This window comes from Nyctereutes procyonoides, unplaced genomic scaffold (assembly GCF_905146905.1).
Source record: "Nyctereutes procyonoides isolate TBG_1078 unplaced genomic scaffold, NYPRO_anot_genome, whole genome shotgun sequence".
In the NCBI taxonomy this organism is placed as follows: Eukaryota; Metazoa; Chordata; class Mammalia; order Carnivora; family Canidae; genus Nyctereutes; species Nyctereutes procyonoides.
In genome coordinates, this window is record NW_026575024.1 from 47716040 (window position 1) to 47739233 (window position 23194).

At 41.7% G+C, this 23194-nt stretch overlaps 1 protein-coding gene across 3 annotated transcripts in view; it reads right to left on the reverse strand.

Moving 5' to 3' along the window:
- The window catches only part of NAPB (NSF attachment protein beta), a 41852-nt gene extending 26362 nt beyond the window's left edge, over nucleotides 1-15490 (reverse strand). For 2 of the 3 annotated variants that reach the window (XM_055301938.1, XM_055301930.1), the window contains exon 1: nucleotides 15345-15490. In XM_055301938.1, the coding sequence (XP_055157913.1) occupies nucleotides 15345-15442 (98 nt within the window). In that variant the 5' untranslated portion in view covers nucleotides 15443-15490. The remainder of the gene's footprint in view (nucleotides 1-15344) is intronic. The other variant, XM_055301947.1, reaches the window with a different exon arrangement.
- Between the last annotated feature and the right edge of the window lie 7704 nt (nucleotides 15491-23194).

The following is a 23194-nucleotide window of genomic DNA, read 5'->3' on the forward strand; positions in this document are numbered from 1 at the left end:
TAGCCGTCAGGGAAATGCAAATCAAAACCACAAATGAGATCCCACGAGGGATATCATTCACACCCACAAGGATGGCTGGAATCAAAAGACAGATAATAACAAATGTAAGGGAGGATGGATAAAAACTGGAACCCTCCTATATTGCTGGTACAAATGTAAAATGGTTTAGTTTGGCAGTTGCTCAAAAGGTTAAAAACATAGTTACTATATAATCCAGCAATTCTGCTTCTTGGTACACACCCAAGAGAAATGAAAAGGTTATGTCCACACAAAACCTTGTATATATTCACTGCAGCATTATTCATAACTGCCAAAAAGCAAGAACCTAAATGTCCATCAACTGATGAAAAAATAAATAAAAATGTAGCATATGCATACAATGGAATATTGGACAATAAAAAGAAATGAAGTACTGATACATGCGGTAATATGGAAAAGCCTTGAAAACATTACATTAAGTGAAATAAGCCATGAGCATATTGTATGATTTCACTTATATGAAAAGCTCAGAGTAGGCAAATCTATATAGACAGAAAAAGATTAGTGGTTGCCTAGTGTTGGAGAAAAATGGGAGGGGGAAGGAGAGCAGAGTTTCTGTGGTGATGAGAATGTTCTAAAACTCATTGATAGCATGGATGCACAGCTTTTTGTCACTATGCTAAAAACTACTGAATTGGATACTTAAATGGAAGAGTTATATGGTATGTGAATTATATCTAAAGCCACAGTACTTCCTTCCCCACACATAAAAAAATTTTGGGGGCTATGTCATACAGCGAATGACAGGATGGCAACAAGCCAAACCAAAAATGTAGTGCCAGAATAAGCAGTTTTCTTTCTTTCATTTATTTATTTATTTATTTCATTCATTCATTCATTCATTCATTCATTCATTTATTTATTTATTTACAGATTTTATTTATTTATTCATAGAGACACAGCTAGAGAGAGAGAGGCAGAGACACAGGCAGAGGGAGAAGCAGGCACCATGCAGGGAGCCTGATGTGGGACTCGATCCTGTGTCTCCAGGATCACACCCTGGGCTGCAGACGGCGCTAAACCGCTGCGCCACCAGGGCTGCCCAGCAGTTTTCTTTTAATGACACCTTTACATATTTTAAAAAAAAATTAGCTAATTATCCCAATGGAAAATTCCTAACCTAAGTTTTTGATGTTAACCATAACTCCTTGCAGCTACCAAAGGCTTACCACTTTCTTGTCTTATTTTCCTAAAGTATACCAGGAATCTTGCACTGTAATTATAGTTCAATCATTCTTATTAAAGGTTTCCAAATAAAACTAGCTTAATTAAAATGTACTTTACCCCATTATTTTTGGAGACAAATTCAGCTAGGAATAATAGAATGCCTACATTACGCTAGGTTTTATGCTGAATATTTCCAGATATGTTATGTGATTTTCATCATTATTACAGCCACCATGAAAGATGCTAACTCCATTTGACGGAAGAGAAAATTCTATCTGGGCATCTGCCTTTGGCTCAGGTCATGATCCTGGGGTCCTGGGACTGAGCCCGGCATAGGGCTCCTTGCTCAGCAGACAGCCTCTTTCCCACTACCTCTACTCTGCACCCCCTTCTTGTGCTTACATGTGCTCTTTCTCTCAAATAAATAAATAAAATTTTTTTTAAAAAAAAAAGAAGAAAAAGAAAATTGTATCTGGAGGTCAATGGCTCACCCAAGGTCATCCAGCCAAGGTCAGTAGTGGAGCTGACACCTGACGTCAAGTTCAGTGGTATTATAATAACGAATATATTTTTGTAAAGACTTAGGACCCTTCACCTCTCCTAAAACAGAATCACGAGAAGTAATCATTTTAAAAGCACTAGAGAAACTCACTTATCATAAACACAACCTTAACAATTCATGAAAAAATATACTTCTGAAATCATCCCAAAGCCTACTGTCTTCCATTCATGTGGAAGTTAATTTTTATGAGTTTTAAGGACAAATATTCAGAATTCACGTTCAAATAATTCAAATGCTTGTTACTCAGAGCTCCCATAAATAAGGTACAGGTTCCTTAAAATGAGAAACACGTTTCTGTGAGGAAATCTACCTTATAAAGTGATACAATATAAATACAGGGCACCTGACTGACATTAAGAAAAGCTGAACTGTAAAAATAAAAATAAAAATAAATAATAAAAAATTAAAAAATTAAAAAATTAAAAAAAAAAAAAAGCAAAGCTGAACTGATCCAATTTAACTACCTGGGGAGACTGTGCTACCATGAACTTGAAGAAAATGCTTTCTCCACCACGAAAGTAAAAAGTGACCAGCCTGCGTAAGAACCACTATCACCACCATCATCACCTCCACCACCATCATCACCACCTCACCCATGCAGCCCCAGCTAACCCCACCACTCCTCAACTCCAAGGTCAAGGCTGACTGCCTCTCCTTTTTGACCATGCTTATTCATGAAATATTCACTGAGATCAGTAAGTGTCAGAAAACACTACGAGGAGATCAGAATGTTGAAGAAAAATATTTAATTTCAGGGCTGGAAGTCCACCCCACCTCACATGTTCCACTGAAGAAATGTGGTCAGAGCCACATGTCCCACCAGAAGCCAAGTGAACCATAGAGCTGTGCCCAGCCCGCAAGTCTCTGCTCTCTTCACAATCCCACCCAGTCTGTTCCTACTCAGATGCTGGTGGGGCAAGAGCAACCAGCCTGGGAAATTACAGCCCATTATTTCAAAGAGCTCCAATAACATCTACACATAGACAAATCATTGATCTTTTAAAAACCAATTAATCCTCAAAGAATCTAGTCTTGGTTTTTCTTTATCCAGAATAAGAGCTATTTCAAGGTGCTATAAAACACTGGCAACCATCAGTACATGCTCTTCTAAGACTGTGGCTGGGAAGAAGGGGATGTTAAAGTAGAATCAGAGGGACTAACAGCACACGTATCACAAGATCTACCCAAAAGAAAAGGAGGAAACTGCTGAGGTAGAAATAAAGCTGCTTTTTAAATCACAAGAGTAGCACAGCAGAAATCTCACAAGAGAATTTCTCAGAGTAGAAATATAAAATACCATAAAGAGGGCACCTGGGTGGCTCAGTTGGGTAAGCACCTGCCTTCGGCTCAAGTCATGAACCCAGGATCCTGGGATCAAGCCCCACGTCAAGCCCCCTGCTCAGTGGGGACTCTGCTTCTCTCTCTCCTTCTGCCTTTCCTCTCTGCTTGTGCTCTCTCTGAAACAAATAAAATCTTTAAAAATATATATATATATATCATAAAGAAATACCGGTGTCACTGACAGTGCTGTGATAACATGAAAGCAGAACTACAGACACAATTCAACTCTATCATCCGAATATCCTAAAGGGATGTCAAACTATGTCAGGGGTCTACAAAAAAGGATCACTTTTTGGAGTGCCTGGGATCCCTGGTGGAAAAGCCCACCAACCAGGACAGTTCCTTATTTCACTATTTATGAGTAACAGCCCTTAGGCTGCCTCTGGTGATAGAGACCAGCACAGGACCTGGCACATGAGTCTCACTAACAATGCTTGACCACTGGATGGAAGAAACTACCCATATAACAGTTTTTTGAGTTTTCCCATTTGTCATTCAAAATAAAAAGCAAACACAAAAAGTATCCAGAAAAAGGAAAGAAAAACTCAAACTCTTTAAAACATCTCCACCATTAATAGAAACATTGTTTCCCTACTCACAGCACTTCTGACACCAAATGTGTGAGTTTTTCATATCAAGCAATTCTCTAGTTCTCTGCAGCCACCAGCTAGGTGTCCTACAATTCAATTGAATGGTGACACTACCCAGAGCCAGTGCAGATCCCACAGGTTAAGGGGTCAGTCCCACACAACTACGTCCACTTCAGACAACAGTCTCAAGTAGTCCGTCCTCAAGGTACTCACATCTCTAACTTGGCTAAAAATCAAGAGTTCCCACAACCCCTTCCTCAAATTTGATTAATGCTAGAACTCACAGAACTTAGGGAAACACTTTACTCATGATCACAAGTGATACAACTCAGAAACAGCTAATGGAAGAGAGGCACAGGGTAAGGAATATAGGAAGAGAGTTCAAGGAGTATCCTATGCCCTCCCCAGGGGTATCGCCGTCTAACACCTCGCCATCTAACACCTCGCCATCTAACACCTCCACATGTTCACCACCCAGAAGTTCTCTGAACCCAACATTTAAGATTCTGGGGAGATTCTTCACTACACAGGCACAACTGATTCACTGACCACTGGTGATTAACTCAAACCCCAAACCCTCTTCTCTCCTGGGAGGTTTGGGGGTGGGGCTCAAAGTTCCAACCCTCTAATCACATGGTTGGCTCCTCTGACAACCAGTCCTCATCCAAGCCACCCAGAGATCAACAACAGTCACCTCATTAGCATAAACTTTAGAATTGTTGAAAGGGGCCTATTATGATACAGAAGATGCTTCTCTCATCCTCACCACTGAGGATGGCACAAGGCCTTTACAAGTTCTGTGTGAGGAACCAAGGATAAAGAATATATATATTTTTATTATATCACAACATCACAGTCACATAGAACTATTTATTCTATTTTTTACCTTCCATAAGCAATTTATTTTCATCTGTACTTCATTTCTATAATTTCCAGATTCTAAAAGCTTAAATTTTCATAAATAAATACAACTATTTCAAGATGAATTTACTGCTGGGTTTAACATATTTCTAAATAGTCCAACTTCTTTCATGCAATGCAAAAAGCAGAAGTATCTACAGCACGGGCCCCAGGGAGGTAACACTTCATCAAGCTACCTTGAACTCTTATTCCAGATGCCTGTAATACCGCTAGACTGAGGTCCTTTGTTTTTCCAGGAACCAGTATTAGGGTGGAAACGACACAGGCTTTGGACAAGGTCAGACTACCTACAGAGGAATGCTGTCATTTATTAGCTTAGTGCTGCCAGCTCAGAGTAGGCAGCCCCTCTTGGGCCTCTGAGAAATTCCACTAGAGCAGCCTACAGAAGCCAAGCAGGAGGATCATAGCTTTACCACCAGCACAGTCTTGGCATTCTGCCATGGACTCTGGATTCCATTTTGAGAACTTTTCACCTTATTTCTACTTATTTAAGAAAGAAACTATCATAGATTCTCAGACACAGGAAACAATCTGAGACATTTAAGGAAAGGCTGACAAAAGTATCTGTGTTTAAGCATAACTTCCTGAAATAAAGTTTATGAGAACATGTACAGCAAAGAAAGCTAGTTGGCCTTTATTCTGGTAATATTCCCAATGCCTTGACTTGCTATGGATGGGAAAATGTGTAGTTGAACCTATTAATCAAACAAATCAAGATACTTAAATATACAAGAAAGCTAAGAACAGTAATTATCGGATGAACTCAGAAATGACATATACAACATTACTTGCCACAACAAGCTTTTATATTTATTTTCAATCTTTATAAAATCTATATAAAATTCAATCTTCAAACTGACTCTCAATCTGTAGGAAAACCTGGTGAAAACTGAATCCACAGGATAATGGTGGCTGCCTAAATACCAACCTGTCCTCCAAACTCAGATCAGCAAGCAGCAAATACAACCAGCTGTAATCCATGCCAACAGCAAAACTAGGAGACAGAATTCAACAAGATAATTGGAGAAATAAAAACCCCCAAACCAAAAAAAAAAAAAAAAAAAAACAAAAACAAAAACAAAAAACACCACAGCTGGGAGTCAGGGGGAAATGCATGAGCAGAAGGGGGAGGGGGCAGCAGGGTCCCACAACAGCAGTTTGTGGACAGCAACACCCTAGCAAGAAGGGCTGCAGTGGGGGAATACAGAGGACAGGTAGAAGACCTAGAGAACCGGGAGCCCTGGAACTGGGGACATGAAGGGGAACTTGGCTAGAGGTAGTAGTCTCCTGAAGACCCTGCTTCTAGCAGAGGCAGAGGCAGCTCCATGGAAGCTTCGTACCGAAGGGAAAGAAAACCAATGGCATAAATAAACTAAGAGTATTATGACACAAAGAAGTATCACAACACTGGGGAGTCACACCAAGCCCCTACCTACCCCTTCCTGACACTTTTCACCAAAAAAAATTCTTAATGGTATCAACAGAAGAGGGCATTCAAACTAAGAAATCCATAAAAGCACCCAAACCCCTCATCTCCCATCACAGAAACACATGGTATTACAAGCCCAAGAAACTCCCAGACTCTCAACAGAAGGCAAGCAGCATCCATACAAAGCTGCTACGTAGAAGAAAAACTTTGCAGCTGACAAAAACATTCCCCCAAACTACCATAAGGCAGAGGAAATCAATTCCATATAATTTAAATTTTATTAAACATTTACAGATATGAAACTACATCATAGGTCAAAAATTCAAAACTCAGAATACAAGAGCATGAATATCCCCCCCACAAAATACACCACTTTGGCATAAAGATTATTTGAGCCAGAGGAAAATGAGAATAGCAGATACAGAAAGATGGCTTCTTAGAGTTTCCCCTATCTGACAGAATGCAGAAACTTCTAAAGAACAACAACTGCCACAAATCCCCTCTCCTGGGGAAATTTTATGGTCTTGAAGCAGATGGAAAGTTTATACAGAGATGGACCTGCAAAAACAAACCTTACTCCTTTGTTTCCCAGTTTGCTGCCCTTGGAAGCCTAAAACCTTCCCTACAAATACATTGTGCTTTGTCAAGATGCTATGAGCCCAAGTTCTAATCACCCCTTTGAGAGATATCAGTGCTGCTCATGTTCAATAAACTATTTTTTCCTTGTTTGTCTGGAGGACCTAGGAGAGTAGAGAACAAGGTAAAGTTCTTCGTTCCCTATGTGAACACAAAAAAATAAGACCATAAACTCCTGTTTCAAAATTTAGAAGGAAAGAAAAAGACCAAATCATCTCAAAAATGAAATCTTAGCTATAACATACCTATGGGGAGAACTGACTCTACTGACACTGAGGAGAAAAATGAAAACAGCCAAGGAAATGGAAATAAGAGAGGGAAAAGGAGCCAAGAATAAGTGATAGGAGAAGTAACTGGAGTCCCTGAAAAGGGGAGTAAAACAAAACAAAACATTGAAATAATATTTGAAACTATAATTTCAGAAAATTTTATGGAAACAAAAGAAAATGTAAATCTAAATACTGAAAGAGCCTGCCATGACTGGGAAAACTGACCCAGTGAACCACGTCTAGTAAGACTATTAGATTTTAGAAGTCAAGAAAAGCTCCAGGCTGCCAGGCTAAGTCACTTACAAAATTAAGAAAAGCAGGTTAGCTTCAATCAGACTTCAACAGCAACATACAAAACAAGTCAACAGAGAACAATATTTTTGAAGCAAATCAAGGGGAAAAAGTATAAGCCTAAGAGCCAAAGATCACACAACCAGCCCAGCCAAACATTAAGTACCACTGACAGAAGCAAGAACTTAAGATATATCACGCTGGCTTCCAACTATGGAGATGACTGACGAATATCAGTAAAAAGGCTGGTAGTGGTGGCACTGAATGTCTTATCACAGATCTAAGACAAAACAAACAAAAAAAGCAGTATAGACAGAGTAGAAAAATAAAATGGAGACATCTGTTCCAACAAAGTACAAATAGCTGAGCCCTACCCTCCCACACACATACACTGGACAGAAAGGAAAATTTAGAACAGGCTCAGGGACTGGCACAAGGCTAATGGTATTTTCCACATCAAACACTAGATGCCTAGTAGATTTAAGGGCATTAAAAAAGGTTCATAGTATAAAAGTTACCAGTAGAATAAAAATACATTTCCTAAATAAAAAGCAAAGAGATCACATGAAAAAAAAAATATCATACATAATATAAAGACATAATAAATATAAGAAAGCAGGACAACAGAATTAAAAACCAATCATATCTCAGTCATACAAACAATGGAAATGGATTTTTAGATTTGCTAACAAAAGCCAACCATGTGCTCACCAGGAGAGATACAACTAAAATAAAGCTGTTCTGAAAGGCTTAGGATTAAAGAGATAGTCAAAGGATATCACATATATCAACCAACTTTTGTTTGATTTGTTGCAACAAATAATCCCCAAATCTCCAAAGTTCCTGTCTCACACACTTTACCTGTTACTGTAGGCCACTTGTGCGGGTTCTTTCTTCATGTGTCATCTCTCTATTCTGGAATGTAGCCCTATCTGGGGTGTTTTTTTCTGTTTTTTTTTTTTTTTTTTTTTTTTTTTTTTTTTTTTTATTTAACCACGGCTGAAAGAGGGATGGCCTCTGCAGCTCTGCTCAGAGAGTATGCATCCCCCTTTCACTTACTCCCTCAAAGTCAGTCACAGGGACAGGACGACTCAATGGGGAGGGAAGTGCACTTTGCCCAGAGCCAGGCAGCACAGGTCACATGGCAGCAGGCAGAATGTATAATCCTCTTACATAAACAGTTCTCAAGCAGGCAAATGCAAATAATAAAGCAAGAATTGCTACTCCAGTATCAGGTAAGACAGAATTTGGGCTGAAAAATACCAAATGAAAGAAAGAAATTAATTTGTTAATGCTAGAGACACAATCCATAATGAAATTATATTAGTTGTGAACATCTATTTACCAACACAGTAGCCACCTTTATAAAGCAGAAATGACAAGAAATGCCAGACAGAAACACACTTATCAAAGGAGATATGACTATATCCCTTTTAGTCCGAAGCAAGTCGACAAAAAAATAACACAGATATGAAAGGCCTTGACAACATAATCAATACCTAGATCTCAGGGATCTCTAGCAAGTCATATATTCTGGTAAGAGTGTATGTCTTTGCAAGTGTGCATGTACCATTCATGAACACCAAACATATATTAGGTGGCAAAGAAAACCTCAGTAGGTTCTCTGATTATAATTAAAAAACTAGAAATCAAAGCACTTCCACCTTGAACACAACCCACAAACAACTCTTAGGTCAAAGGGAAAACGACTTGCGATAAAAAAAACCACTATGTATCAGGATGTGGGGGATACTATACGGTTTTAAAGGGAAAATTCATCCCTGAGTATTTAGATCCATATAAATACAATAATGGAAATCCTCCCAAAAAAGCTAGAGGGAAAAATGGAAGAAAGCAATACAGGTAAAAGCAGAAATTAATAAAGCAGAAAACAGGAAATTAATAAAACCCGTAAGTCAAAATATTAGTTTGGAGGAAAAGGATCAAAAGAATCAAGAGAGAAGGATAAATGCACAGACACAAAAGTAAGTGACAGAGGGAAATAACTGCTGAACGAACGTTCAAAAAGTCACAGAGGGTTCCACTGAAAAATCTCTACATTCCTTTTATGAGGCACCTGTAACACTGATACTTCAACCTGATCAACTATATGCAAAAGAACCATAAAGAAAGTAATTCAAAAGAAAATAAAAACAGATTCCATAGCACATTAAAAAATAATACTTCATGATCCAGACAGGTTATTCAAGGAACGCCAGGACAGTTTAATATGAGAAAATCTATTTATTAACATATTAGTAACTAAGGAGAAAAATCATATTTGTCTCCACAGATATTAAAGAGGCCTTCAAAATATAACTCTTCATTCAATCCCTAATGAAAATACCCATTAAAACAGGAGTTGATATTTCCTTACCACGAAAAAATATGTATTTTAAGCCAAGAAAGTAATGATTATTTTGATTTTATTTTATTTATTCTTTTATTGTTTCAGCTATTTTTTTTGTTATTTTGATTTTAAATAACCATTACTTATAATAAGCTCTATTTATTTTAAAGATTCTATTTATTTATTCATGAGAGAGACACAGAGAGAGGCAGAGACATGGGCAGAAGGAGAAGCAGGCTTCCCACAAGGAGCCCAATGCAGGATTCGACCCAAGGACCTCAGGGCCACGACCTGAGCTGAAGGCAGATGCTCAACCACTGAGCTACCCAGAAGCCACATAAGCTCTATTTAAAGACAAAAATGGTTAGCATTCTGAAATTCTACTTCCAACGTTTTCTTTTTCTTTCTTTCTTTCTTTTTTTTTTTAAAGATATGTAATGCCCTTAGATGAGCCTGGAAATCTCTAGGCTGAGTTTTTTTTTTTATTTTTTTCATTTTTTCTTCTTCTTTTTTTAATTCAACGTTTTCTTTCTTTCTTTTTTTTTTTTTTTTAATTCAACGTTTTCTTATTGTAAACTGTGTGGTCACTAAAAATGCTTTGAAGATACAAAAGCTTTACTGATCTTACCATCTAATCAAATGAACACGAAGAGTAAGAACAGACTTCAAAGTCTCCTAGAACTTGGTTAATACTCTGGCTGAATAGACAGACACCCATGGCTTATACCCATCATCCTGGCATCTCAAAAATATCCTAATTTGGACAATCTATTCATGGCCACTCTGTAACTCACAGAAATAGGGAACTATTTGAAAAAATTAAAAGTAGAATTACAGTTTAAATATGTTATTCAAGGGCGCCTGGGTACTCAGCAGTTGAGCATCTCTGCCTTTGGTGCAGGTCATGATCTCAGGGTCCTGGGATTGAGTACCGCATCAGGCTCTCTGCAAGGAGCCTGCTTCTCCCTCTGCCTATGTCTCTGCCTCTCATGAATAAATTAATAAAATCTTTAAAAAAGGCAAATATATGTTATTCATATATAAAAGTTAGTATTTAGAGATTGACAATTTAAACTAAGTAAAATCAGAAGGTGAGAGAGAAAATGCAAGGCCATGTAACTATTTTTTTTTCTTTTTTTAAGATTTTTAATGTATCTATTCATAGAGACACACAGAGAGAGAGGCAGAGACACAGGCAGAGAAAGAAGCAAGCTCCATGCAGAGAGCCCGATGTGGGAGATCACGCCCTGGACCAAAGGTGGGGCTAAACCACTGAGCCACCCGGGCTGCCCACTATTCATCATTTTTAACAGAATCAATAGATATTGTCTAAAATTAGTAAGTCAGGAAGTAGAAGTATTCCAGATTTATTTAGAATTACAGTGGTTACCCCCAGAGGACTTAAAAAGTTAAAAACCATTACTTCTGGAGAGTGCAATTTAGGAGAGGGGAGACTCAGGGAATACTTAACTCTTCAACTGGAATTGTTCTATCGTCTTGTTCTATCGTCCTTTTTTTTCTCACATATGGAGTAGCTGTTATGTTTAAATAAACACATTATTTAAGTAAAACGTAGAAGAGAGTGACATGAACTCTCCTTCATTTTGTTGCCTTTGCTCTTGAAAACTAAACAAAAGAAAAAAATCAGCATGGTAGGAGAATTTACACATTCTTTCTGCCAATATTCACCAAGTGCCTACTTCATGGCACATGCCAAATGAGGTGTGGGGCAACAGGAATGAAGTAAGAGAGACTCCCCAGGAGCTTATATTCTAGAGCCACATGCCACCATGGGTCCTCCCTACCTTTTCTAAACAACTATATCTCACACGGCTCACAAGAATGAGAGAATAAATACATGGTGAACACTGCAAAAATGCAGAGTAAGGCCAATAAGAAAAATTTTATCATTTGATACACAAACTGTAATTTGGCACTAAAACTAGAAAAAAAATTTGAGAGAGGGAGAAGTGAGGGTAGGGACTGGGAGAGGGACAAAGAGAACCTCAAGCAGGTTCCACACCCAGCAAGAAGCCCTGATGCAGGGCCCAATCCCATCACCCTAAGATCATGACCCGATTCAAAGCCAAAAGTGGGATGCTTAATCAACTGAGCCACTCAGGTGCCCCAAAGCTTTATAAATGCTATCATATGTCCACACCACATTTTGGCAAAAGTTAAAAACAATCTTTGTAGAAATAAAACTGAGTGAAGAATACTGCTAATTAATAGCCCACCATGTTTAAGAAATATTCCCGATTTTCAAAAATAGCTAAGAAATTATCGCCTATTAATTGCGTCAAAATAACCCAATACGGTCTTTCATTGAATCTGACACTGGCAAATTTATGGCTCTTTACAAGCTTTATGACTGGGCAACATCGAAAAGCAGGAGAAGACAGCATTAGCCATACAGAACATCTTTCAACTGTCATTCTTAAACAGCAACATTCTCTTTGATATGCACTGTGAAGGCTATCCCCAGTCTGGCCTCCTAGTAGCGAGAAGAAGAAAGTATGAGAGATCTTAGAGGTTCAAAATGCTTTACTGTCATTCTCAGGCCAGCTTAAGATCTTACTGGCAGTTCCTTAAGATTCCACATTTGAATTTGAAATTAACTGCAAAATTCTATAGTTCAACCCTGGGAACAAATGAAATGAAAACACTACTCTTTCAGTGGTAGTTTTGCTATACTATGCTAATCCCTCAGAGTAAATTTTAATTCAATACCACAGCTACAAAAAATATACCACTGTTTAACTGTCGAGCAGAAAAGCAGAACTCCCATAACAGTTATTTTGTGAAGTGGCTCATAACATCTTGCAGACAAGCATGAGACTTGTGCCTTGTACAAAGAATACATGATTGACCTTTCCTCAGGAATCTACGATGTATATTTTCAACTAATCTTACTAAAAGCAACAAAAAAGGAAGAGCAATAGTTTAGTGAGAATACAGTATTGCCACAAAACCAGTGTGGGTGGTGGATAAACAGAGTGAAAAAGATAAGCTCCTAATACATTTTAATCTGCAGTTAGGATAATGAGAATGAGTCCATGCAAAATATGCTGCAATATGCTGAGCACGTTCTAATGGCTGCCACGACCTCAAAACAGTATCACCTGTCCCCTTTAAAGCACTAACTAGTCAGCTCTTAGATACATGGGGGCTCAGACCATACTGATAATACTCAAGCCAGTACACGTGTTCCGTTAAATCAGGAGTCTGACATGGAGATGGACTACACTGTGATTTCAGGAAAGGGTACCAAGTAGATGGGAAAATTCTACATCAAAGGAAGGATGGCAGGATGGACTAATGTGCTCCAGCCTAGAAGGATGAGGACAGGTACAAATGATGCCAAATATAATGGAAGAATCTAAACATCTAAAATTGATACAGAATCAGTCCTCTCACCCTAACTGACAGAGAAACCTGGTTTTTGGCTTCAAGTAATTATATACTACTAAAACTTCACAAAACCCTGAGAACTCTTCTTCCCCAAGCTTTCCGGAGACAACTACCACTGAAAATAACACAGCTCCCCATAGGATAAATAAAACTTACATGGTACAAAGCTCTTTCAAGTCTTTAATTAAAAGACCAAAGATCTAGTCCTAAAGATCTTTGGTTCTGAAATCCTGGCAGAGTTACTTAAATATGTCTGGCTGCTTCCTTGGTAAACAACGGCTGACAATTTTGATGAATATGCTAATTAATATTTCATAATCACTACTTCCAGTGGCTCTAAATGTTTTACAAGCATAAACTCACTGAACCCTCACTATGATATATACTGTGTGGCAGACGAAACTCTCACACAAAAGCTAACTTGCCCCCCATCCAAAAGCTAAAACAATTAGCTGGCCTGCCATGTCCAGGCTTGACCTAGGATACAATGACTTTTGTGCAAACTAAATGTGAAGGGTTAAGATGAAGGCTTCCTATACCTCCTGTCAATGATATAAGTAAGTGATCAACAATCAAGGAGAAAACAGGTATTTATTTATAAGCAAAGCCTTTTCAAAATCCTTTTAGGATTACTGGCTGAAGACTTGGCCTAGTTTCACAAATACAATAACGCAACACCTCTTCACAGAAAGGAGGATTCCCGAGACAACTATTATCAAGTGCTCTAATGTTTTCCTCTGCCAATTACAGCTTCTCTTCAAGGAAGCACATCCTGACTTGAAATTTGCTGTGACATTAAGATCACCTCTAGGTAAGAGGTGCTGGGACATTACATTTTATTTGAATACATTTTAGACGTTTTGTGAATCACAGAGAGGAGCTATCTTTTGGTGTCAGCATCAAGTGTGAGGCAGTGCTCCTTATGTCAGAGCCTTTATTGGGGTAACTTTTAAAGGGCAACAAACTTACGATTAACTGCTATGTTCCGAACTACACATCATAGGAGAAATTTAGAAACTGGCTAGGATAAAATACCCTGTGAGAGGTTCTTGAGCATAGAAACCCTTACCTTTATGCATCTGTGCTTTCTGTACTACTTGAGCAGTGCGTGAAACCTACATCTAAGCATTTCCTGGAGATGTATCCACAATGGTAAAGTGTTATAATCAAAAGAATGAAGGTGGCAAAACAAGCAGATTCCAAACTGAATTTAGCAGAGAAATAAAACTGTAATAACGCAAAGATTAAGTACTGGTCCTTCTCAAAAATAAAAATATGCTCTTGGCGTCGGCAGATTTTTCACTTTTAAAAAGAAAAACAACAACAAAACCATCCGGAAACAGCCTCTCTAATCCTAAACAGCTGAATCATTCACCATATTCAGCCGCCCGAACAGTCAGTGCAGGCTCTGCTTTTTGGGAAGTCCGAATTCAAGGCCTTCCCTAGGAGAACCTCAAAGAATCACAGAAAATTAACGGGATTCCCAAGAGACGCCGACTTGGGAGCTGCGTTATCCTTAGTCAAACAGGAAGCCCCGGAAAATCCATCAATCTCTGGTGCAGTATAAATACTGGGCCGAGAGACGTATTCGTTCTCCAACGAACATTTATTAAAGATGTCCCGGGCGCAGGGCAACGGGGCACGCGGCCTCTGGGACGGGGGCGGCGCGCCCCTGCGCCCCCGCCCCCCTCCGCCCCCCTGCGCCCCGCCCCCCTCCGCCCCCCTGCGCCTCCGCGCCCCCGCCCCCCTGCGCCCCCCGGCCCCTGTGCCCCTCCGCCCCCCTGCGCCCCCGCCCCCCCGCGCCCCTCCGCCCCCCGCGCCCCTCCGCGGGGCCGACCGCCCAGCCAGGCTCGCGGGCCCGGGTCCCCGGCGCCGCCTCTCCGCTGCTCCCGGGCTGGCCCCCCGCCAACACCGGTCTCCCAGCTTTCCCACCGCGAACTGGGCAACGCCGTCACCGCCGGGAGGGGCAGTGGGGCCCTCGCACCAGGGTCGGGCGGGGCGAGGAGGGCGTAGGGCGCCTCGGAGGACCCCAGGGCGTGTCGGGGAGGGGAGCACGCGGGAGCCGAAGGGCCCGGGGACGCTGCGGAGGCCCCGCGGCACGGACGGGGCCTGGGGACCCCAGGGAGGTCTGGGGCGCGCGGGGGTGCGGAGTCCGTGGGCCGTAACTGGGGAGGTCCCGGGGGGCTCCAAGGCCTCGGAGTTCCCCGCAGGCTGCGGGGGAAGCGAGGGCCCGAGGCGTTCCCGGGGACAAGGTGGCTCCCACGCGGCGCGCGGAGGCACCGGCGGCGGAGGGGGCCTGCGACCGAGGCCCCCGGGGCACTCGAGGTCTGGCGCTCACCCAAACAGCCCGCGGAGGAAGGAGTGGGAAGCCTTGACTCGCTTCTCAGCCTCCGCCATCAGCTGCACCGCCTCACGCTCCTTCCCCGCGTTGTCCATGTCTCCCGCCGCCGCCGCCGCCAACCTCTTAACCCGACTGGGACTCGCCTTCCGCGCCTTCGCCCTCCTCTAGCGACGGCGGGCAGCGCAGGCGTGGCGCGCAAGGCCTTCCGGGACTTGTAGTCCCGGGTCCCGCCCGAGCGGCGGGGATGCGCGAGGCGTCCAACTACAATTCCCAGAAGGCTGCAGAGACGGGCAGGGGGAGGATCGCAGCCTGCGGATCGCCGGCGCCCGGGATTTCTGGGCGGAGGGTGTGAGTCCCCGTAGGGGTCTTTGGTCCCAGGTGAGCTTTAGTCCTTTGGGTACGCAGGGAAGTGGAAGATGACCCGTGGCTTTCGAGCAAAGATAACCTCAAGCACGCAGCATCACGTTGGTTCAGAACTCTCCTCACCACGACTTAACTCCTGGCAATGGGGTGGACGAGGAAACAGATTGAAACGCGCAACCTACGCTCAAGTTCTGCAAAAGGGAATCTGAGGCAGCCGCGAGAGCAATTTCATTAACCGTGTGGTGTCCATCCACCCGCCCACCCCCCAGCAACAGCAGGCACGAAGAGCCATTTTTACCTCCAGAGGAAGGCGTTTAAGAATCCATCATTTCCCCCAATATAAATTCAGTTATTTTTCAGTCTCTCTGTATTACAAGTTAATGTCGGTCCTCTCTTCCTTGGTTATAAATAAGTTGCACTTATGTTACATATGCATAATCCACTCTTGTGATTGAGTGAAGTATTTTCCATGGACGGGAAGCTTTGAGCTCTCTTATCCTGTACATGGTGCTGGCCGGAGGGGATGAGTCTCCTGGGACACAATTCTACCTGCCAGGAAGACTTCTGATTTCCTAGCAGAAGGATTCATAGATAGATGCTATCATATGCCAACAATTTCCAGGCCTGTCCTGGAGGGAGTGCTTTTTGTGTTTTGTTTGTTTGTTTTATACAAAGCCTAGGCCATTTACATTTGGCAATGCTAAAGCAGAGGTAGTGAAGCGAATGTGAAAATCACTGCCAAATGAGGGCTTGTGACAATATCAAACTATTAATAAGTACGCTGTGGGCCCTGACACATGAAATATAGCTAAGAAAATGCAGTCTGCCTTTAGAGAGCAAGGCAAGGAAGGCCAAACTCCTAGAAAGGTAACTAAAGCGTATGTTGCAGATTTCATACATTGAAGGCACTCTAGAGATGGAGAAAAAAATATCAGATCTTCAGGCACAGTTTATTTACTATTACTACATGCAATATTCTAACTTTGAAAACCTAACTTGTGCTCCCCTGAAGCAGTATTGGAGAATAAGGAGGCAGGAAATCAGAGGCGGCAGTAAATGTAGGATTAAAGAGAAAAACCGCAAAATTGGACATAAGCATTCGGAAAGCAGAGCAGTCTATGGGGATCTTATGGAATGGAGCCAACTCAAAAGCTCCCTAAGTGCAGCATCATTATGTTGATTAAAGCAGCTCCCAAAGCTGGCCCAAGTAAAGGAGATTTAAGAGATACTGATTCCTAGCTTTTAGTATCAGGATCTTCTGAAGTTGGAGTTTAGGAAGTGTACATTTTAAAAAGGACTCTCTGCCACTATGGTAAAGCATACAATCCTAGCTTCTGAAATCTGTGGTGGTCTCCAAAGGAGGTACAATGGACTGCCTCCTCTGAGCCAGAACAATGCAGTTAGGCGTGGGAGTGTACATCTTGACATTTTTTAGGTTTCCAGGTTATTTCCTTTATTCTCTCTCTCTCTCTTTTCTTTTTTCTTTCTTTCTTTTTTTTTTTTTTGACAGGCACTCCCTTCCCCAGTCCACATCCAAGTGGGAAAAGACATCAAACCATAATTGTTGTGTAGAGCACGTGTTTTCTTCTCCCAGAGGCTAGATAAGGGAGGTGGCAGGGCAGAGCAACAAACCTCAAAGAATGAGGATGTTTGAGAGACAGATTAGGAGTAACCCCCTAAGCAGGAGGGAAGAGGAGACCTGCTCTGCTGTGGGCCAGGGAGGGAGTGAGGCCCTCAAGTAAAAGCTGTCCTTAAGTAGTTTCAAAGGACCCATGACATATGCCCATGATGACCAGGATGGTGGCCACTTAAATATGAATCAAATAATATGAAATCGAATGTAAAATCTTGTTCCTGAGTCACACTATCCACATGTCAACTGCTCAGTTGCCATGAGTAACTAGTGGCTACCACATTGGACTGCACAGACACAGAGCATTTCTATTTAGTGCACAAAGTTTATTGCACCAAGTGGACAATGCTGGCTTAGACATATCTTGCCTTTCAGCAGCTCTGGACACTTGGAAGAAAAGGCTTCAGACAAGCTTCTGAGAAGATGGAGTGAGAAAGGAGGAGTCTGCACCCTTTACCAGGCAGAAGCAAGTAGAACCTACAGGCCTTTATGATCAGGGATGATGACTCACGGGCCTTCAGACTGAATGAACACAGAGGAAGTTAGCTAGAATGTCGAGTGTCCAACTTTTCACCCTGAGAGGTGCTCTGCAAAGGCAAGGCTGAAGCCATCTGAGAATAGCCAGCCATAAGAGAGGCAGGATCAGAAAAATGATCTGTGTGAAAAACAAGGTGTGGCCCTTTGCATGTGTTCATGGGGGCGGGGTGCAGCATGGGAAGAGTCCTGTGTGGAGGTCAGCACCAAGGGAAGGTGCAGCAGGCACGAATGCATTGTATTTCCAGGACTGTCTGGGCTGGTATATTGAGTGCAGGTACCCAGTGCACTGGTTGCAGCAGAGTGCAGCTGGCTCCGACTCCCACTGCCTGCCCTGTGGCTGAGCAGCAGCTACCAGTTAGTTATTAAGTTCACTTAGTGTCACCCACCTCCCCTCCCTCTGATTCCAAAATCTGTAGGAAACTTCCGGTCACGAGTAGCATTGGGGGTTCCCGTGCCTGTAAGTCCCAACTGCAGCACCTGCAATTCTCCTGAAGGTTCTCTTTGGCCTCCCAGCCTGCTCTGCTTGAATGCTAGAGAAGTGAGGAGGATGAATTAACTACGTTAATAAAGGAATTAATGCCTCTTGGCCTCCCAGGAGCAGCCCTCAATCAATGAATGTTGGGAAGTTGGAAAATAAATACCCTTCCAGTAGGACAACTCCGAGCAATGTTTTACACTTTCTCCTAGGAATCCCCAGTGGCAATGAGCTCCAGCTGTTTACAACAGAACAGTTGTTTGTTCTGTACCTTTTATTGACTTTCTTCCTTTGCCTTTCCCCACACTCCTACTGGTATTGCCTTCTGGTTTCATCTCTCAGGAAATTGCTTTCACTAGAATCCTTGTCTCAAGGTCTGTTTTTGCGAGAACACACATTAAGACAGGGAACGTATGCACTGAGGACCAATAGGTGAGTTCTGGTACCCAGGCACAGTCATGGTGTTCATTATAAACCCATAAATCGGTATCGGATATGGATAACTGTATTCTGAGGGTTCTGTTTGCCACCTCAAATGTAGTGGTAGAAACTACAGCAGTTGTGTATTATTGTTATCACTTGTGGTTCTAGGGCTGTCTGGGCTCAGATGGTGGTGGGCTCTGACCTTTACTTAAGGGTCTCTCAGTCCGGTGGTAGCAGGAGCTGGGGTCATTTCAGGGCTTTCTGCTCACACCTGCTGCCTGGGATGGGAAGACTCAAAAGGCCAGAACAGCCAAGGCTTCTGAATGTTTACCTGGTGGCCAGCGTTCCAAAGGTGCCAGGGGGAGAGAAGCCAGGCAGCTGCTGAGTCACCTTTACAGACTTAATATCACACTTTCTGAGGCATCACTTCTGTTTCCCTGAAACAAATTGCTCAGGCTTACCTGTATTCAAGGGGAGGATCCCTAAGTTATTTGTAGGTGTGTTAATCCCACCAGAGTTATGTTCAAGGGAGCCTGGTTGCACTGACAAAACTGTGATGCTGGAGTCCCCAGGCTGGGGAGCAGCCCCTCACATCCACTTGGAGTCCCGGGAGCTCTGCCCTATCCTTGACTGCCTCCACGAGCAATACCTCAGCCTCACTTCCGTCTGTAACCTAAGAGTGGCTCAGAGGTATCGGGAAGGACAAGGCTAGGGCTGCTCCAGTGTGGTCTCCTTTAGAAGGCAGGAAAGAAAATTCATTCCAGAAGGCTCTTCATCCAAAAGCATAAAAATAATGAATTAATGAAAGTAAACTTTCTCTATTCCTATTGGTGAGGTTGGGCTTCTGCACTGTGCAGCTTTGAAGATAACATTTAATTACCCTATTTATGGCAATTCTTTGTTCTCCTCATGGACTTGCAAAGCCCAGAAGCAGTTGAATGGGGAATTTCAGAGGGATAATTTAAATAAGTTGTTTTTATTATAATTTTTTTTGAACTTTCAAACCAACAGTGGTTTGTGTATGTGTATCTATATTCAAGACATTTTATACTGTGTCAGAATTGCTACAAATATTCCTGAAAGCAGCTTTGTTAATATTATTTACCATTTTCTTAAGAAATTGTTCTGCTGGCAGCCCTAGTGGCGCAGTGGTTTAGCGCCGCCTGCAGCCCACGGTGTGATCCTGGAGACCCGGGATCGAGTCCCACTCCAGGCTCCCTGCATGGAGCCTGCTTCTCCCTCTGCCTGTGTCTCTGCCTCTCTTATGAATAAATAAATAAAATCCTAAAAAAAAAGCTTTAAAAAAAAAGAAATTGTTCTGCAAAATTTAGACCGAAGCATTAGAAAAAGCAAAGTTAAATGTACAAAATATCTGTTAGGGGAACATAGAAGATGTAAATTAAATTCAATAAATATTTCTGGAAAAGTCGTATTATGTCATTAATGTCATTCTTTTCATTAACTGATACGAAATTCCACAACACAGTTTGAAATGAATGGGATGCTTTTAAAGATGGCAAATGGACATAAAAACCAAGATGACCCAACTTTTATTTATATGACAATGATATATTCTAAGACTTTTCTTCTCAATATTTAATATAGTTCTTGCCAGAGTTATGGTTCTGAGCTGCAGGCACAATGGCTTACTGAGAAAAATGGGTTTATTTCCTGGACTATTTTGATTTCCTTTCACATTACTATTTTAATTTAATTGATTTAAATTTCTTTAATTAAAAGAATTTTTAGGAAAAAATTCACCCATTTCTACTCACTTTTTATGTATATGTTTCTGTAAATTCTTTATTAAACCTACAAAGATGCAGATGAGTATATATTCGTTTGTATTTTGTTTGTTGAGGATGCATAAGCATTTTCTAGATTGCTACCAGTCTTTGCAATTCATTGTTAATGGATAATAGTTCATTGCATCAAATTTTATGAAACCCTTTCCAATTGTAGTGCATTCGGGTTTCATCCTATTTGCCTGTTATCAAAATAGTTATGTCTGTTCTAAAATAAAGAAGGGGTTTCCTATCAGTGGCCACGCTGTCACAGGCTTACTTACGGTGTGATGATAACATCTCATACTCAGTCTGAAAGAACTGAGTCTTTATAAGCCCACTCTGCACTGTTGTAGTGACTGCATTTGAAAAATATAGTAAATGCTCAGTATTCATGGATTCTATATTTGCCAATTTGCCTATTTGCTAAAATGTATTTTTAACTCCCAAATCAATACTATGCATTTCTGCAGTCATTTACGGACATGTACAAAGCAATAAAAAATTTGAGTGATGTGTTTGTTATACATGTTTTCAGCTCAGGCTGGACAAAGCAACATTGCTTTTTTTTTTCTTCTAGCTTTCACACTGTAAATGTGTCCTTTTTGTAGTCTATTCAGTGTCATGTTTTTCACATTTTTGCACTTTTTGGGTGATTTCATTCTTTAAAGTGGCCTCCAAACAATGTGCTGCAGTGCTGTCTGGTATTCCTTAGCACAAGAAGGTGATGCTGTGCCTTAGGGAGAAGATAGGTGTTAGTTAAGCTTTGTTCAGGCACAAGTTACAGTTCTGTTGTCTATGACTTCAATGTTAATGAGTTAAGAATATATGTCAAATAAAATGTCTTTAAATAGAAACAAATACAACACAAGGTCATGTGTTATTGAGGTGACAAAAATGTGACCAGAGACTCAAGAGAACCAAACCTGTGGTCATGGTTGACCCACCTCCTCTCCGTCCCACTCACTACTTTCCTTTATGCTGCTCTTTGCTTTGGTATAAATTTTACAAAGCAATTTCTTAGGAAAATGGACCAATAGGGTGGGGGTGGTTGCTCAGCTTGAGGTGGAGGGCAGAAGGTGAGTGAGGTCATGACATTTGTCCCCCGGTCCTTCAGACTTCTTGACATTCCGACGGCTCCCCTCACCTTCCAGCAAATGACAGCTCTGTGCCCTGGGATTCACTTGCACCTGCAGCCTTGTAAGTACCCCCTGTAAATAAACCTTCCTCTTATGTGTGTGCCTCTATTTACTGACACATTTCCCAGCTTGTTGTATGAGACCCAAACTAGAAAAGGCCTGTATGAGAAAGGAAGATCTTGGGTCAGTCTCACTCAGGAACATAAATACAAGATTCTGAATGAGATATTAGCAAATATAACATGCATAAAAATATTAATGGTTATGGATGCAAGTGTGAAATGCTTAACTTCAAAACTCTTAGAAGTTTTTTTTTTTTATTGTAGTTGACACACAATGTCACATGAGTTTCAGGTGAAAACTTTTAGAAGATTTAAATGAAAATACAGGAAAGTAGCTTCATGACCTTAGTTTCCTAAATGAGATCTCAAAACTGCAAACCATAAGAGAAAAAAATCAATACATTTACTCCATTAAAAGGAATCATTTCTTTTCATTAACATAGCATATAACTCAAATGGAAGGACAAAACCACAACCTCTCAGAAAAAGATATTTGCACCAAATATACCCCAAAATAATTATTACTAAGGATAAAGAAATTCTACAAATCAATGGGAGCAAACAACCAAATGGAAAGATGGACAAAGGACTTGAACTTGGACACTTGGAGGGTACAACAAAGTTTTGCCTGCTTCAGCTCTTGCTGTTTGTTGCTTCAGGAGGGTGGCTGCGTGCTCACAGAAAAACAGAAGTTCAACAATAGACCAGAAGCAGGAGCACAACAGTCTGCAGAGTTTGCATGCTTTTTATTTGCTTTTGAAATGAGATGTGATGATTGCTTAAATGGAGTAGCCTGTTTAGGAAGCTGGTAAACCAATGCTGCACTGGAGAAAAGAGACCCAGGGCTGCACGAGGACGTTGGCCTGCCAACAAACCCTGCCACCCTCGGTCCCCAGGTGGAGGTCCTACAAAGACAGTGAGAATGTTCTGTGTCTTGTGACATCTCTGTCTTTCTGAGACTCATGATTTCTCAGGTTTCTTTGTCTGGAAGGGGAAAATATACACTGAGCCTTTTGGGGCAATATCAGCTCTGAGCCATCTGTAGTACCACCTTGTCATTGTTGACATTCTGAGCCTGCTGCTGGCCTTCTCCCCAGAACCAGCGGGCGTCTCTAGCCAATGTCAGCTGTGTCCTTTTTCTGCAGCCCCACGGATGAGGGCTCAGGGGCTCGGGGCTGCAGTTGGGGCTGCCACTGACAGCCTAGGTAGACAATGCTTTCCTGAAGCCTCACCTGGGAGAGTACTCAAGCAGGTATCCAGACTACAGATTGCTCCTTGCTGGGCTGGATGTGAAGGGCTTCTGGTGGCAGGGGTGGATCTCAAATAGATTTGCCTCTTCCCAAGATAATATCCAGGTCAGCAGCCAGTTGAGAGCACAGCAAAGAAGAGTCTATCAAACAGTGCTCAAATACATAAATAGATAAACAGATA